Source organism: Panthera onca, chromosome B1 (genome assembly GCF_046562875.1).
Source record: "Panthera onca isolate mPanOnc1 chromosome B1, mPanOnc1 haplotype 2, whole genome shotgun sequence".
Classification (NCBI taxonomy): domain Eukaryota; kingdom Metazoa; phylum Chordata; class Mammalia; order Carnivora; family Felidae; genus Panthera; species Panthera onca.
Window position 1 is genome coordinate 85,683,400 of NC_138342.1, and position 14,862 is coordinate 85,698,261.

The 14,862-nt window shown below is 37.2% G+C and overlaps 1 protein-coding gene across 8 annotated transcripts in view; it reads right to left on the bottom strand.

Annotated features, from left to right (window-relative positions):
* The window catches only part of MANBA (mannosidase beta), a 113,468-nt gene that overhangs the window by 10,853 nt on the left and 87,753 nt on the right, over positions 1-14,862 (bottom strand). For all 8 annotated transcript variants that reach the window (XM_078445847.2, XM_078445848.2, XM_078445846.2 and 5 more), the window contains one exon: positions 11,506-11,670. In XM_078445847.2, coding sequence (XP_078301973.2) covers positions 11,506-11,670 — 165 coding nt within the window. The remainder of the gene's footprint in view (positions 1-11,505; positions 11,671-14,862) is intronic.

Sequence of the window (14,862 nt, forward strand, 5' to 3'; positions counted from 1 at the left end):
GGGGAAAAAAAATCTCAGGGGCATCCAATTATTTACATTGCTCCAAATTCTTTTCCAATCTTTGTTAACACATGTGGTAACATATACATTTGTAACTTAGTGTAACTTAGTTTTCACATGTGTACATTTCCATGCCCCGCACTGGCTAGCATCGCTGTGCTTTAAATGGCTATACAGTTTTACCACTGTGTGATTAATCATTCCTCAATTATTAGGCATTTGAATGGTTTCCAGTTTTGTTTCTTTAAATGCAGGAACTAAGAACATTTTACGTTCTTGTGTTCTTTATGCAACAAATGTTGGACTCCTTACTGCATATTGGTATATTAGATTCCAGTCAAGAGGTTGCTATAAATTGGTGGCCCCCAAGATGACCTTTGCCCCACACAGATTTTAATTGGCCCAGAGGCAGGGGTTCTTGTTTTGTTTTGTTTTGTTTTGAAGCAGGTGTTTTTTGTTTCTTATTTGGATGTTATTTAATGTCTTAAGTCAGGGTTTATATGTTCCATTTTGCCACAATTCCCAATAGCCATACTCCCATGCATTTAAAATACCTGCCTGATGGGGTGCCTGGGTGGCTCAGTTGGTTAAGCGGCCGACTTCGGCTCAGGTCACGATCTTGCGGTCCGTGAGTTCGAGCCCCGCGTCGGGCTCTGTGCTGACAGCTCAGAGCCTGGAGCCTGTTTCAGATTCTGTGTCTCCCTCTCTCTCTGCCCCTCCCCTGTTCATGCTCTGTCTCTCTCTGTCTCAAAAATAAATAAACGTTAAAAAAAAATTTTTTTTAAAATAAAAAAAAAAAATACCTGCCTGGTCCCCCCAAACATCTGAATTTCCAGTCTCTATTTCAATTTTCAGAACTATACTTGCAAGATATATTTATTTTGGTCTATCTATTCTAACAATTTCCTCGCTGTAGTTTATCTTTTCTGGTTTAACAGGTAAATATTTACAGTCTTTGAGAATTTTTAAACTTAAAAACTTTGTTTACAAGCATGCAGGATTGCCTACCCCTTAGGGCTAGCAACGAAAGGCAAATGGCACTAGGCAAGCCCTAACTAGTGGCCTGTCACATCTGAACTTGGCGTGAAGGAGGATAATCGAGACTCTAGTGCTCCGGCTCTGGCACAGTGCAGTGGACACCACAGACAGACTGTTTCACGCCAGTATCGTGGATCTGGGTTTACCCAAATCGGTGGATGCCAATCAGGGCTAATGAATGACACCTTTGTTCATAAAGATGCAGAAGGCCATTGCCCACTATGCTTCTTAACGGGACGTTGTACCATCGCACTTCCCTAGAAAATCCCTGGAATTGCCTCTTCCCTTTTCAAAACTGGACCTGTATGTATATACTCCTGCATCCTTCCCTAAAGAGGACAGCCTTTGCACATAAGAAGGATAAATGCTTAGTCATTTCCTAGGCTACTCAGTCCCTCTGTTAGCAGACAAATCTTATTTTAGTTTCAAAAAAGTCTATTTTCAGCAACTTGCTTGATTACACTTATGAAATCAGTCTCCTTGGAGAAACAGATGGTAGGGTAAAAAGAAATTGGACCAGGACACCAAGACCTAGGTTCCAATTCTAGCTTTGCCACTGTGATGGAGATTGCCAACTGTTTACAAAAACCCATTACCCCTGTCCTCCAGGGTGACAGAGCTGTAGGAGGGCTACATGCTCCAGAAGCACACCCCTTGCCCTTGGAACTAGGGGTAGCCATGTGACTAAGCCCTCCTGACAGAATGTGACTTATATTCTTTATATACTTAAAAGTATCCTGAGGATAAGAATCTTCCAATCTAGCCATGTTATAAACTGATACAATTTATACCATACAATTCACCTGTGTGTTTTCCAATTCATTGGCTTATAATGTAGGCACAGGTCGTGCACTCCCGCCACTACCTAATTCCAGAATGTTATCACCCCAAAAGGAAACACAGTACTGTACTGGTTAACAGCCACTCCTCATTCTCCCTTCTCCTCCTTATGTGAAAACTACTCATCTCCTTTTTGTCTCTATGGATTTACCTATTCTGGACATTTCATATCAGTAGGATGATACAATATACGGCCTTTGTGACTGGCTTTCTTCACTTAGCATAATGTTTTCAAGGTTCATCCATGTTGTAGCATGTATCATTATTCAATTCCTTTTTATTGCTGAGTAATATTTCATTGTATAGGTATGCCACATTTTATTTATCCATTCACGAGTTGATAAACATTTGGATTGTTTTAACTTGTTGGCTCTGAAAAATGCTAGGAACATTTGTGCACAAGTTTTTGCGTGAACACGTGTTTCAATATTCTCAGATATACACCTAAAAGTAGAACTTCTGAGTCCTATGGTAACTCAATGTTTAACTTTTTGAGAAACTGACAAGCTTTTCCACAGCAGCTGCATCACTTTACATTCCCACCAGCAACCATACGAGGGTTCCAATTTCTCTACATCCTTACTGTGATGGTTAACTTTACGTGTGAACTTGACTGGGCTAAGGGATGCCCAAATGGCTGGTAAAATGATTTCTGAGTGTACCTGTCAGGATGTTTCTAGGGATTCAGAAGAGTAAATAAAGAAGATCCATCCTCACCAATGTGGGTGGGCATCATCCAATCAGTTGAGGGCCTGAATTAAACAAAAAGCAGAGGAAGACCATTTCTCTTTCTTTTTTGACTTGGGATATCCATCTTCTGCTCTCAGACAATGGGGCTCCTGGTTCTTGGGCCTTTGGACTCCAGAACTTACACCAGTGGCCCCTGAGTTCTCAGACCTTTAGAGTCAAATTGCATTACACCACTGGCTTTTCTGGTTTTCCATCTTGTGGATGGATTGTAGGACTTCTCAGCTTCCATAACTATGTGAGCCAATTCCTACAATAAATCTCATATATATTTGTGTGTATATCTTATTGGTTCTGTTTCCCTGGAGAACCCTGAACAATACACTTACCAATAATTCTTTATTATTAATATTATAGATATTCCAGTGGGTATGAGTGGTTATCTGTGGTTTTGATTTGCACTTCCCTAGTGACTAACGATGTTAAGAATATTTTCATGGTACTTATTGGCCATTTTCCTTGGAGAAATGTTTATTTGAATATTTTGCTTGTTTTTTAATCTAGGTGTCTTTTTCATTAGTGAATTTAAGAGTTCTTATACATATTATGGATCCTTATTACATATATGACTCACAAAATTTTTCTCCCATCCTGTGGATTATCTTTTTGCTATTGTGATATTGACCTCTGACACACAAAAGTCTCTAATTTTGATGAAGTACAACTTACCTATTTTTTCATTGGTTGCTTGTGTTTTAGGTGTCATATCTAAGAAACTGTTGCCAAATCAAAATTCACAACGATTTACACCTATGTTTTCTAAGAATTTTATAAATTCAGCTCTTTTTTTTTTAGTATTGATTTATTTTTGAGACAGAGAGAGTCAGAGTGCAAGCAGGGAGGGTCAGAGAGAGAGGGAAACACAGAATATGAAGCAGGCTCCAGGCTCCAAGCCATCAGCACAGAGCCCGATGCGGGGCTCGAACTCACAAACTGCGAGATCATGACCTGAGCCGAAGATGGACGCTTAAGCGACTGAACCACCCAGGCACCCCTATAATTGTAACTCTTATATTTAGATTTCATCCATTTTAAGTTAATTCTTGTATATGATATGAGGTCGGGCTCCACATTCATTCTTCTACATGTGGATATCTTTTTTCCAGCACCATTTGTTCAAAACACTATTCTGTCTCCATTTTATTGTCTTGGCACCCTTATAGAAAATCATTTGATCATGGACTTATTTGATTATTTCTGGACTCTGAATTCTATTCAATCAACCTACATGTCTGGCCTTAGGTCAATACCACACTATCTTGATTACTGTAGCTTTGTAGTTATGTTTTCAAAGCAGGGAATGTGAATCTTCCAAATTTGTTCTTTTTCCAGATTTTTTTTTCCATTTTGGATACTTTGCATTTCCATATGTATTTTAGGATCATTTTCCCCATTTCTCTGAAAATGGCATTAGGAATTTTGATAGGGGTTATGTTGAATCTGTATATCAATTTGGGGAGTCCTGCCATCTTAACAATATTAAGTTTTCCAATCCATGAACACAGATGTCTTTCTATTTCTTTAATTTCTTTCAATAATGTTTCCTAATTTTCATAGTGCAAATCCTGTATCTATTTGGTTACATATATTCCAAAATATTTTATTCTTTGTGATACTATTGTAAATGTTATTGTTTAATTTCATTTTCAAATTGTTCATGCTTAGAATATAACTGATATTTGTATATTGATCTCCTACCCTACAATGTTGTTGAATTAACTTATTTGCTCTCCTAGGTTTTTAGGTGGATTTTTTTATGTTTTTCCATACATAAGATCATGTTATCTGCAGACAGAGATAGTGTTATTTCTTCCTTTCCAATTTGGATGTCTTTTATTTGACTTTCTTGCTTAATTATTTTGGCTAGAATCTTCAGTACAATATTGAATAGAAGTGGCAAGACTATCTTGCTTCTTATCTTAGGAAGAAACCTTTGTCTTTCTGTCTTTCACTGTTCAATGATATTAGCGATGGGTTCTCCATAAGTTGTCACACCAGGTTGAGGAAGCCCTCCTCTTGTCCTAGTTTGTTGAAAAAAAAATTTTATCACAAAAATGTATTGGACTTTGTCTAATGCTTTTTCTTCATCTACCAAGATTATCATGTAGTTATTTGTCCTTTATTCTATTAATATGGTATATTACATTGATTGACTTTCACATGTTGAACCAATCTTGCATTCTGGGATAAATCCCACTTGATTATGGTATATAGAGTATAGTGTATAGTGTATATACTGCTGGATTTGGATTGTTAGTATTTTATTGAAGATTTCTTTCCATCTATACTCATAAAAGATAATAGTCTCTGTTTGCTTTTCTTATATCTTTGTCTGGTTTTAGTATCAGAACAAAACTGGTTTTGCAGAATGAGTTAGGAAGTGTTTTCCCCTCTTCCATTTTTTGGGAAGAATTTGTGAAAGACTGGTATTAATTCTTCTTTAAATATTTTTTTTTAGAATTCACAAGTGAAGCTATCTTTGTAGGGGGAAGTTTTTTTATTATGAATTCAATCTTTTTAGTTGTCATAGGTCTACTCAGATTTTCTATTTCTTCTTGAGTCAGTTTACATAATTTGTGTCTTTCTATGAAAAGAACTTGCTGTTTCATCTAGGTTAAATGACTTACTGTCATATAATTATTTACAGTATTCTCTTATCAATCTTTTTATTTCTTTAAGGTCAACAGTAGTGCTGTCCCTTTCATTTCTGATTTAGTAATTGGAATCTTCTCTTTTTTTTTCTTGGCCAGTATAGCTATAGTTTTTTCAATTTTGTTGAGCATTTCAAAGAACTAACTTTTGGTTTTATTGACTTTCTCTATTGTTCCAATAAGGCCTTTTTTAATGTGCCAAATTTCTGATGTCTGCTTTATTTAACTGCTACAAATTGATGTTATAATTCAACCGAACACCTCAGTAGTTAAAGAACTTTCCTTATCTTAATTGTGAAGGGATATAATATCGTAGTTTAAAAGGTAGAAACTTGCTGCATTCATTGCCTGAGAACTTGGGCAAAATACTTAACCCTTCTGAGCCTGTTTACTCAACTATAAAATGAAAACAGTAACACAGATATGTTGTTAGGATTACATGAGAAGATATACAAAGCATCTCATGGCCCAGGGCCAGTCATGTCGTAGATACCCAAAGAATTCTGACAGTCTACTAGCCTGCTAAATTACATGTTGCATATATATTAGTATGTAATGTACTCTATTAATAATATCACATTCATTCCCCTTCTTTACCCATCCCATTCATCTTAGAAGCTCAGCATGGCTTGGATCTTCTATCACATCTCAGTGCTGCTTACCAAACAAATAACTGTTCCAGGGTGGCAAGTATCATCAACACCTGGGCCTACAACATAGAATGCCTTTTTTCTCATTCTTGTGATCAAGTTACATGCAACACAGGAATATAAAATGGACCCTAAAGAATATGAATCTCTTGAGGTGCCTGGGTGGCTCAGCTGGTTAAGCGTCCAACTCTTGCTTTCAGCTTATGTCATGATCTCACAGCCCGTATCAGGCCCTGTACTGGCAGTGCAGAATCTGCTTGGGATTCTCTCTCTCCCTCTCGCTGCCCCTCCCCCACTCATGCTGGCGCTGTCTCTCTCAAAATAAATAAACCTAAAAATATATATATGAATCTCTTAAGGATATCCCCAAGCATCTAGCCTTCATTGCATGCTCAACATATATGTGAAGAACAAATGAAGGCACTAGAGGGAGCTATAAGCTAAGGGGTTAGTAAAGACTATCTCCAGCCCAGCTTGCTCTCTGAGTCTTGGGCTAGTTAAGAGGCCATGCTGGCAGAGTAAGTTGCCTTAACAGTTCAGAAGTGTTAGTACAGACAGTCCTCAAACAAGGCAGTGAGGCCTGTGTGACACAGCTTAAGAGAGTATGCCTAGGTAAGTAGGCTATTTGGAATACAATATAACAGGATAAGGTAGGAGATGGAAAGGTGAGGCAAGATTATTTTGGAATATTAGAAGAGTTAAAGAAGTAAAATCCTAGGATACTTTTGCTGTTAGAAGATAAGATAGGGACAGATCTAAATGTGAAGGAACGTACTGCATAGCTTTCTCAGCCAAGATTTTTCTGAAAGTTGCAAAAAAAATGCTTAATAGAATATCTTAAAACATGGTACACATGCAGATACCCTGTTCTTCAGAATAGTAGGACAGACAATGACAAAAAGAACAGGGGGTGGAATTAGGAACAGAGAAAATGGACCTAATAAAGGTTTTTATTTCTAATTTTTTTTAACGTTTATTTATTTTTGCGACAGAGAGAGACACAGCGTGAACGGGGGAGGGTCAGAGAGAGAGGGAGACACAGAATCTGAAACAGGCTCCAGGCTCTGAGCCATCAGCACAGAGCCTGATGCGGGGCTTGAACTCACGAACTGCAAGATCATGACCTGAGCCGAAGTCGGACGCTCAACTGACTGAGCCACCCAGGTGCCCCAAGGTTTTTATTTCTAATGCACAGGTCAAAGATGATTGTTCTAAAGTCAAATGAGCAAGGGGAGAAAGAACATTTTACTCTAACATTTCCTGTCTATCTTTCAGTCAAGAAAATCCAACAATAAAAACAAAAAACATCATAATTTTAATTTTTTTCATCTCAGATCCCAGCTAGTACATCAGAAGCTTCCAAGGTAGAACTAACAAGGACAAATCCAATTCCAAGCCAATGCCTGATAAGACACCAGTGCTAGTTTTTTTTTTAAGTTTACTTGTTTATTTTGAGAGAGAGAGAGAGCATGCAAGCAAGCAGGGTAAGAGAGAGAGAGAGAGAAAATCCCAAGCAGGCTTCATGTTGTCAGTGCAGAGCCTGACTTGGGGCTCAATCCCATGAGCCATGAGATCATGATGTGAGCCAAAATTAAGAGTCGGACGCTTAGCAAACTGAGCCATCCAGGTGCTAAATTATCAGATGAAAGCCATCACCAACAAAAACCAGCTCCTAACTATGTGCCTCTGATGCTAATGAGTTCAAAAAGAACAATTATTTCTCTCAGTTCTCTGAATGTGGTTTTGCGGAGGGGGCACCTGGGTAGCTCAGTTGGTTAAGTACTGATTCTTGATTTCACCTCAGGTCATGATCTCACAGTTCATGAGATAGAGCCCTGCATTGGGCTCTGTGCTGACAGCATGGCACCTACTTGGGAATCCCTCTCTCTCCCTCTCTCTCTGCCTCTCCCCTCTGGTCGTACACACACTCTCTCTCAAAAAATAAAAGATAAAAAATAAAAATTAATTAATTAATTAACAAACTTAAAAAATTTTACCTTGAACGTGGTTTTGAGGAAATAGAATAAAGTAATAGTAATAGTAATAAAATGAACAGCTGGGAGGAGGACAGCCAGCATGAAAAACAGCAGCTGAAAAGGTTCACATGTGTATACACACAAATAAGGATCATCCTATTTCATATACCAAAACTGAGACACTTTTATAGAATAGTGGCTGTGAAAAGCTAATCATGATGAACTTCAACACTTTAAAAGGGACAGATACCAACTTTACCTTTTAACTTGTATTCTGTGAGGTAAGTTCACAAATTACACATCACACTGGTAAAACTTCCCTAACTGATAAGCTGATGGTTAAAACAATAAAATTCTCAGGGGCGCCTGGGTGGCTCAGTCGGTTAGATGGCCGACTTCGGCTCAGGTCATGATCTCACAGTCCGTGAGTTCGAGCCCCGCATCGGGCTCTGTGCTGACTGCTTCAGAGCCTGGAGCCTGTTTCAGATTCTGTGTCTCCCTCTCTCTCTGACCCTCCCTCATTCATGCTCTCTGTCTCAAAAATAAATAAATGTTAAAAAAAATTTTTTTTAAATAAAACAATAAAATTCTCTTTATCGGTTTATCACCTTCCAAAAAAGAGTGTTCTTTTGGCTAACAGTTTTCTGCTTCAGCTTCCATCCAGAATTTTATGTTTTTATACAGGAGAAAACTGATGAGGGTGAGCAAGAGTCTGGATAAAAACTGGCATATTTTTAGGTGTTAAGACGCAAAACTTAAAATGTGATATTTAACAAAAACCTCTAATCTACTTCAGATCAACTCATATGATTGGGATTAGGCTCCTGCCTTATCTCTCCAAACTTGAAACAAGTATGGAAAAAACATCAGATAAAAAAGCAGTGGCTTGGAGCGCCTGGGTGGCTCAGTTGGTTAAGCGTCTGACTTTGGCTCAGGTCATGATCTCATGGTTCATGAGTTCAAGTCCCACGTCGCACTTTGTGCTGACAGCTTAGAGGCCAGAGCCTGCTTCACATTCTGCGTTTCCCTCTCTCTCTGCTGCTTCCCCACTCACACTCTGCTTCTCTCTCTCAAAAATAAATAAATATTTACAAAATTTTAATAAGTAGTGGCTTTAATACAGTCTTACAGTTTTGATAGTTTCTTACAAAGTTAAACATAAATTTACCATATAACTGAGCAATTTCACTTGTGTATTTCAACCCAAAGGAAATGAAAATACGTGCACAAAGATTTGTATGCAAATATTCACAGTAGTGCTATTCATAAGTCAAAGATTGATAATAATCCAAATGTCCACCAACTGATGAATGTATATATAAAACATGGTATATCCATTACAACAGAATGCCATCGAGCAAGAAAGAGGAATGAAGTACAGGTACACGCCACAACATGGAAGGACTTCAAAAACAGTGTGTTAGGTGAAAGAAGCCCGATGGCTGATGCAAACATCACACATTGTATGAGTCTAGTTATATGAAACGTTGAGAAAAGGAAAATCTATAGAGACAGAAAGGAGATTAATGTTTGCCTGGGGCTGAAGGTGAGAAAGGAAAGTAACTGCAAATAGGTGCAAGAGACCTTTTTGGAATGTCAGAAATGTTCTAAAATTGGATTATGGTCACGGCTGCATAACTTGATAAATATACTACACTTAAAATGAGTGAATCTCATGGTATGTCAATATCTCAATAGAGCTGTTTTAAAAAATAATCCAGTAAAGTGCATAATGGAACATGTACGCCTCAGTGATTTTTATCATGTGTATACACCCATGTAACCAGCACCCAGATCAAGATATAAAGCTTTTTTTTAGCAATCCAGAAAGTTTTCTTATACCCTTTTCTAACCATAATTCATCACGCCCTCCACAACAGGGGTTACCACTAATCGATTTATCTAGTCTATACTGAAATGTCACTGTTTCTTTTGCTCAACATGTTTGTGAGAATCATCCAAATTGATTCTGATTTCAGCAGTTTATTCTTTTGTATTGCCGTGGAGTATTCTATTATAGAAATATACCATAGAATATATTTCTATGGTATAGAAATATACCATAATTTGTTTATAAATTCTTCTGTTAGAGAACATCTAGGCTGTTTCCACTTTGGAGCTATTATGAATAAAGCTGCTATGAACATTATTTTAGATGTCTGTTGGCAGACATATGCACTCATTTTTCTTGGGTATATAGCTAAGAGTACAAATGCTGATTCAAAGAGGAAGCAAATGTTTAGCTTGGATAGAAACTGCCATAAAATTTTCCAAAGTGGTTTAAAAAATTCTATTCCTACTAACAATGTCTAAAAGTTCCAGGTGTCACACATCCTCACCAACAGCTGGTATTGTTAGTCTATTTAATTTTAGCCATTGTGCTAAAATGACATCGTGTGCCTTGCGTAGGGGTACCCTGGCATGATTTCAATTTGCATTTCCTCGATTAAGAATCAAATCAAACACATTTTCATATATTTACTGACCATTTGGATATCTTCTTTGGTGAAGTGCCTGTTCAAGGTTTTTGTCCGTTTTTAATAGGTTATGTCTTTTTCTTGTTACTTTATAGAAGTTCTTTATTCAGAATACAAATCTTTTAGCAGACACATGTATTACAAATATGGTTCCCCAATCTGTGGCTTGTCTTTTCCCTCTCTTAATTGTGACTTGATTTACAAGAGTCTGTAATTTTAATGAAGTCCAATTTATCATTATTTTCTCTCATAGTGATTTTTTTGTTTGCTTGTTTGCTTTGTTTTTTTAGAGAGAAAGAGACAGAGAGAGTGGAGGAGAGGGGCAGAGGGAGAGAGGGAGAGGGAGAGAGAGAGAGAGAGAGAGAGAGAGAGAAAGAGAGAGAGAGAGAATATTAAGCAGGCTCCACACTAAGCACGGAGGCTCAATCCCATGACCCCAGGATCATGACCTGAGCTGAAATCAAGAGTCAGAGGCTCAACCAACTGAGTCACCCAGACGCCCCTCACAGTTAGTGTTTTTTAAATGTCCTGTTTACGAAATCTTTGCCAAGATCATGAAAATAAGTTTTTTTCCTAAAAGTGTTATTATACTACCTTTCACAATTGAGTCTCTGATCACTGACCAATTAATTTTTGTATATGGCATCAAAGTTCATTTCCTTAAATTCCTATAAAGATACCCACTTGATACAGCACTGTTTATTGATAAAACTATCCTTTCCCACAGAATTGCAATGGCATCATCGCCATCAGTCAAGTAACTATATTACACACAAGTCTGTTTCTGGACTCTATTGTGTTCTATTGTTCCATTTTGTCCTTGGGAAATGCTATTGTCTTAATTACTAAACCTTTATAGTAATCTTGAGCTAGGGAACATTTTAATGCACAATTTGTTGTAGAGCTTTGTGAGCTATTCTTTGTAAGAGAGGCAAATGCCAAGAATTTGTAAGAGAGGCGAATGCAAAAGCACTGCATGTCATCATGTATCTATTTTGAAGAAGATAATCTCAACTGGCAAAATAAAAACTTGAGTATTTTTTCACCACGTAAGGCTTACAGACTCTACATGATCCTTTATGTTAACTGCAGGAACCTGTTGAACTCCAGAATGAAAATGCCTTACCTGAGTAAGGTAAATGGTATCTTTGAATGTCTGTAATGGATCTGTGTTTTTTGGGAGTTTGAAATGAAATCCAATCTGAAGCAGCATTTCATTATTTCCACCTGCATGATGTTGTCGATGAAGTGAAAATTCGCTGTTGTAAGACCAGTCCTTTTTAGATGAAACCTTTGGAGCAGAGAATAAGAGGTACAAATTGGGAAGTCAGGAGTGAAACAACATTTCTGACAAACTTGAAAAGTATTCTACATACTGGAAAAGAGCTCAAGGTTTGTTCTGCGACTCTAATTTCACAGATGTGAGATGTTTTTGCCATCATCCTTATTATTGGTGAAAGACTAGCCCTGTGCAAAGCTGAATCACAAATCCAGGACTTGGCATCTACACAGTCCTCTTACTCAAACCTTTAGAAAGTTACACTTTGGCATTTCTGTCAAAAGTCTTGTCTTCTCAAAACATTATTCCTGTTTTTAAAACATTTATTATGTTTAGTTTTCAATGGCATTTTATTTATTCAGGTAAATAAATTGTCAAAATTGAACAATGGACTGAAATCAGCATTCTGTTAAAACTGTCAATTCTTTAACAAAAATAAAATATCACTGCTGCGATGGTAAATGCTTTGCGGTCACTTGCTCATTTGTTTCTCAATGACTACTAAATATATTTGATCTATACATGTGTTTAATTTTTATATAGTTGAAGACACAGACCAAACAATGATATTCTTTTCCCCTAATAATAATTTTTTTTAACTAGGCACAATTTATACTATTTATTCCTTCATCTGTTGGAGAAGCTATCATCAGGTCAAAGTAAAAAACAAAAACAAGTACCATGCATATGTTAATACTGTACCTTTTACAGAAAAATAGACCATAATTCTGGCTTCGAGGCCTATGATTTAATGCTCTGTTAGCATTTGAGAAGGATAGAAGACAATTGCTGCCTACATTTGAAGACATCAGTTTTAATCCAAGTTACACAGAAACTTTGAAAAACATAGTCTACCCCACCCTCAAAAATCCTTGAAAATTAAAAATCTTGGGGCGCCTGGGTGGCTCATTTGGTTGAGCGTCCGACTTCAACTCAGGTCATGATCTCACAGTTTGTGAGTTCGAGCTCCGCATCAGGCTCTGTGCTGACCGCTTGCTCGGAGCCTGGAGCCTGCTTCAGATTCTGTGTCTCCTTTTCTCTCTGCCCCTCCTCCACTCACGCTTTGTCTCACTCTTTCTCAAAAATAAATCAATGTAAAAAAAAAAAATTAAAAAAAATAAAAAATAAAAATATTATCCCTGTTCACAAAATATGACTTTAATTCCCTATAATCATGCAATGCACAGACCAGTCACCTTCAAAGGAAAAACATTCTTTAGGAATTTATTTATACTAAAATGTAAGTAGTGTACATTAGCCATGTTTAAAGTGGAAGTTTTTCCAAATTACTATTCTTTATTATTATGTCTATTTTTCAAAACTATTACCACCAGACAGTTTAGACAACACTAATTGCTTCAGTTTCTTAAAATACAGGTATTAGTATTTACAGTCATCTTGTACACATTTGAGACGTACACACCTTTACCAGCCTTCCCCTGTTTTCTATGTTTCTTCCTTTCGAAAGTCTAAAACACACCTTCAGGCTTCTCAGCTCTATGATGGGTAATGATTTGAATGTATCCCACAATTGGTAAACCTGATCTGTTATGCAGAAAGCTTTCTAACTTGTAACAGCCATGGTTTGAGAGTCTTATACATTTCAGCTCTAACAATGTTATCAAAAGGAATTAGAAAGTGCCAGGTAGGGCTCTAATTGTTTTAAGAATATCGATTCATTTAGGGGCGGCTGGGTGGTTCAGTTGGTTAAGCATCTGACTGTTGATTTCAGTTCAGGTCATGATCTCACAGTTTGTGAGTTCGCGCCCCGCATCGGGCTTCTTGCTAACAGCATAGGGCCTGCTTAGGATTCTGTCTGTCTGTCTGTCTCTCTCTCTCTCTCTGACCTTCCCCTGCTCTCTCTTGCTGTCTCAAAATAAATAAATAAACTTAAAAAAAAAAGAATATTAACTCATTTAATCCTCATAACAATCTATGAGTTGGTATTATTATCGCTCTGTTTTAGAGATGAGGCTCAGAAAGGTTCAGTGATTTGCCCAAGTTCCTAAGTTACTTGGCACAGTCCAGCTCCAGCTTCTAGTTCTTTAAACCTAGATGGCTCTGGAGAAAATAAACCTTTCATACAAATCCTATGGCTAGAATGGATTACATCAATACTAACAACAGCTTACATTTTATGGCCTGTTGCTATGTGCCAGGAACTGCTGCTAAGTGCTTCAACGTATAAATTAACTTAACCTTTACACGTGATCACATGCACACACGAGTACCTGCATGTAGAAACACACACAAACACATACACACACATTCTTTTTCTCTCTCTCTCTTCCCCCAACCCTCCCCTAAGAGGTATTTTACTACTATTAAACCCAATTTACAGATGAAGACACTAACATTCAAAATGATTAACTAATTTGTCCAAGGCAATATAGCTAGTGAGTGGCAGTTCTTAGTATTCAAATCCAGATCTGTTTATTCCATAGCCCAAGCTTTTAATCGGTGTGCAGTATTGATAATGGCCTGTTGAAAACATAATTATTTTACAAAGAAGTGATGCATCCCAAACTAGAAAGGGACATTTTAATTTTTTGTTAAATACATGAAAAAACTCTAAATAAAAGAACCTAAGCTTTATGTAAAGTTACTCTTTTGGTTTCTTTTATTTTCCCAATTACCCAATTCAACCTCAACTGAGCAATGTAACTCAAAAAGAGGTAATAAACTAAATCAAGGATTCATAATGAACAGAACTTATAGAACTTGGCTTCACCTTTTCCTATTTTAAAACATAGTGTTTAGTATCTTTGAACAACATCAGGCATTTCACAAAAACACAGCAATTGCATTATTGTCAGGATGTAAATAGAAATGTTAACAGATTTAAGAAAAAAGGTTTAGCAATTCATAACACTCACCTTCCTGAAATGTAGTGAAAGGAAAATGGATCAGCTATGGTGTTAGATAATAAGTCTGAATCCACATATGCTACTTGCTGTCTGGGGATAATGATGGAACTCTCACCCTCTAGGACCTTCATTTCCTTCTTGGCCTCAAAGTGGGGGTGTGGGGGAGATTATTGTTAAATGAAACAATGAGTCTCTGGTACAGAGCATCTGCTCAGTAAATATTTTTGCCTCTTTCATTCCTTCCTTCCTTTTCTAATACTTGTTCCTACCTGACTCAGGACACTCAACTCCATCCTCCTTCATTTTGAAACAAGAGTATTCCCCCAAAGTCTACCCT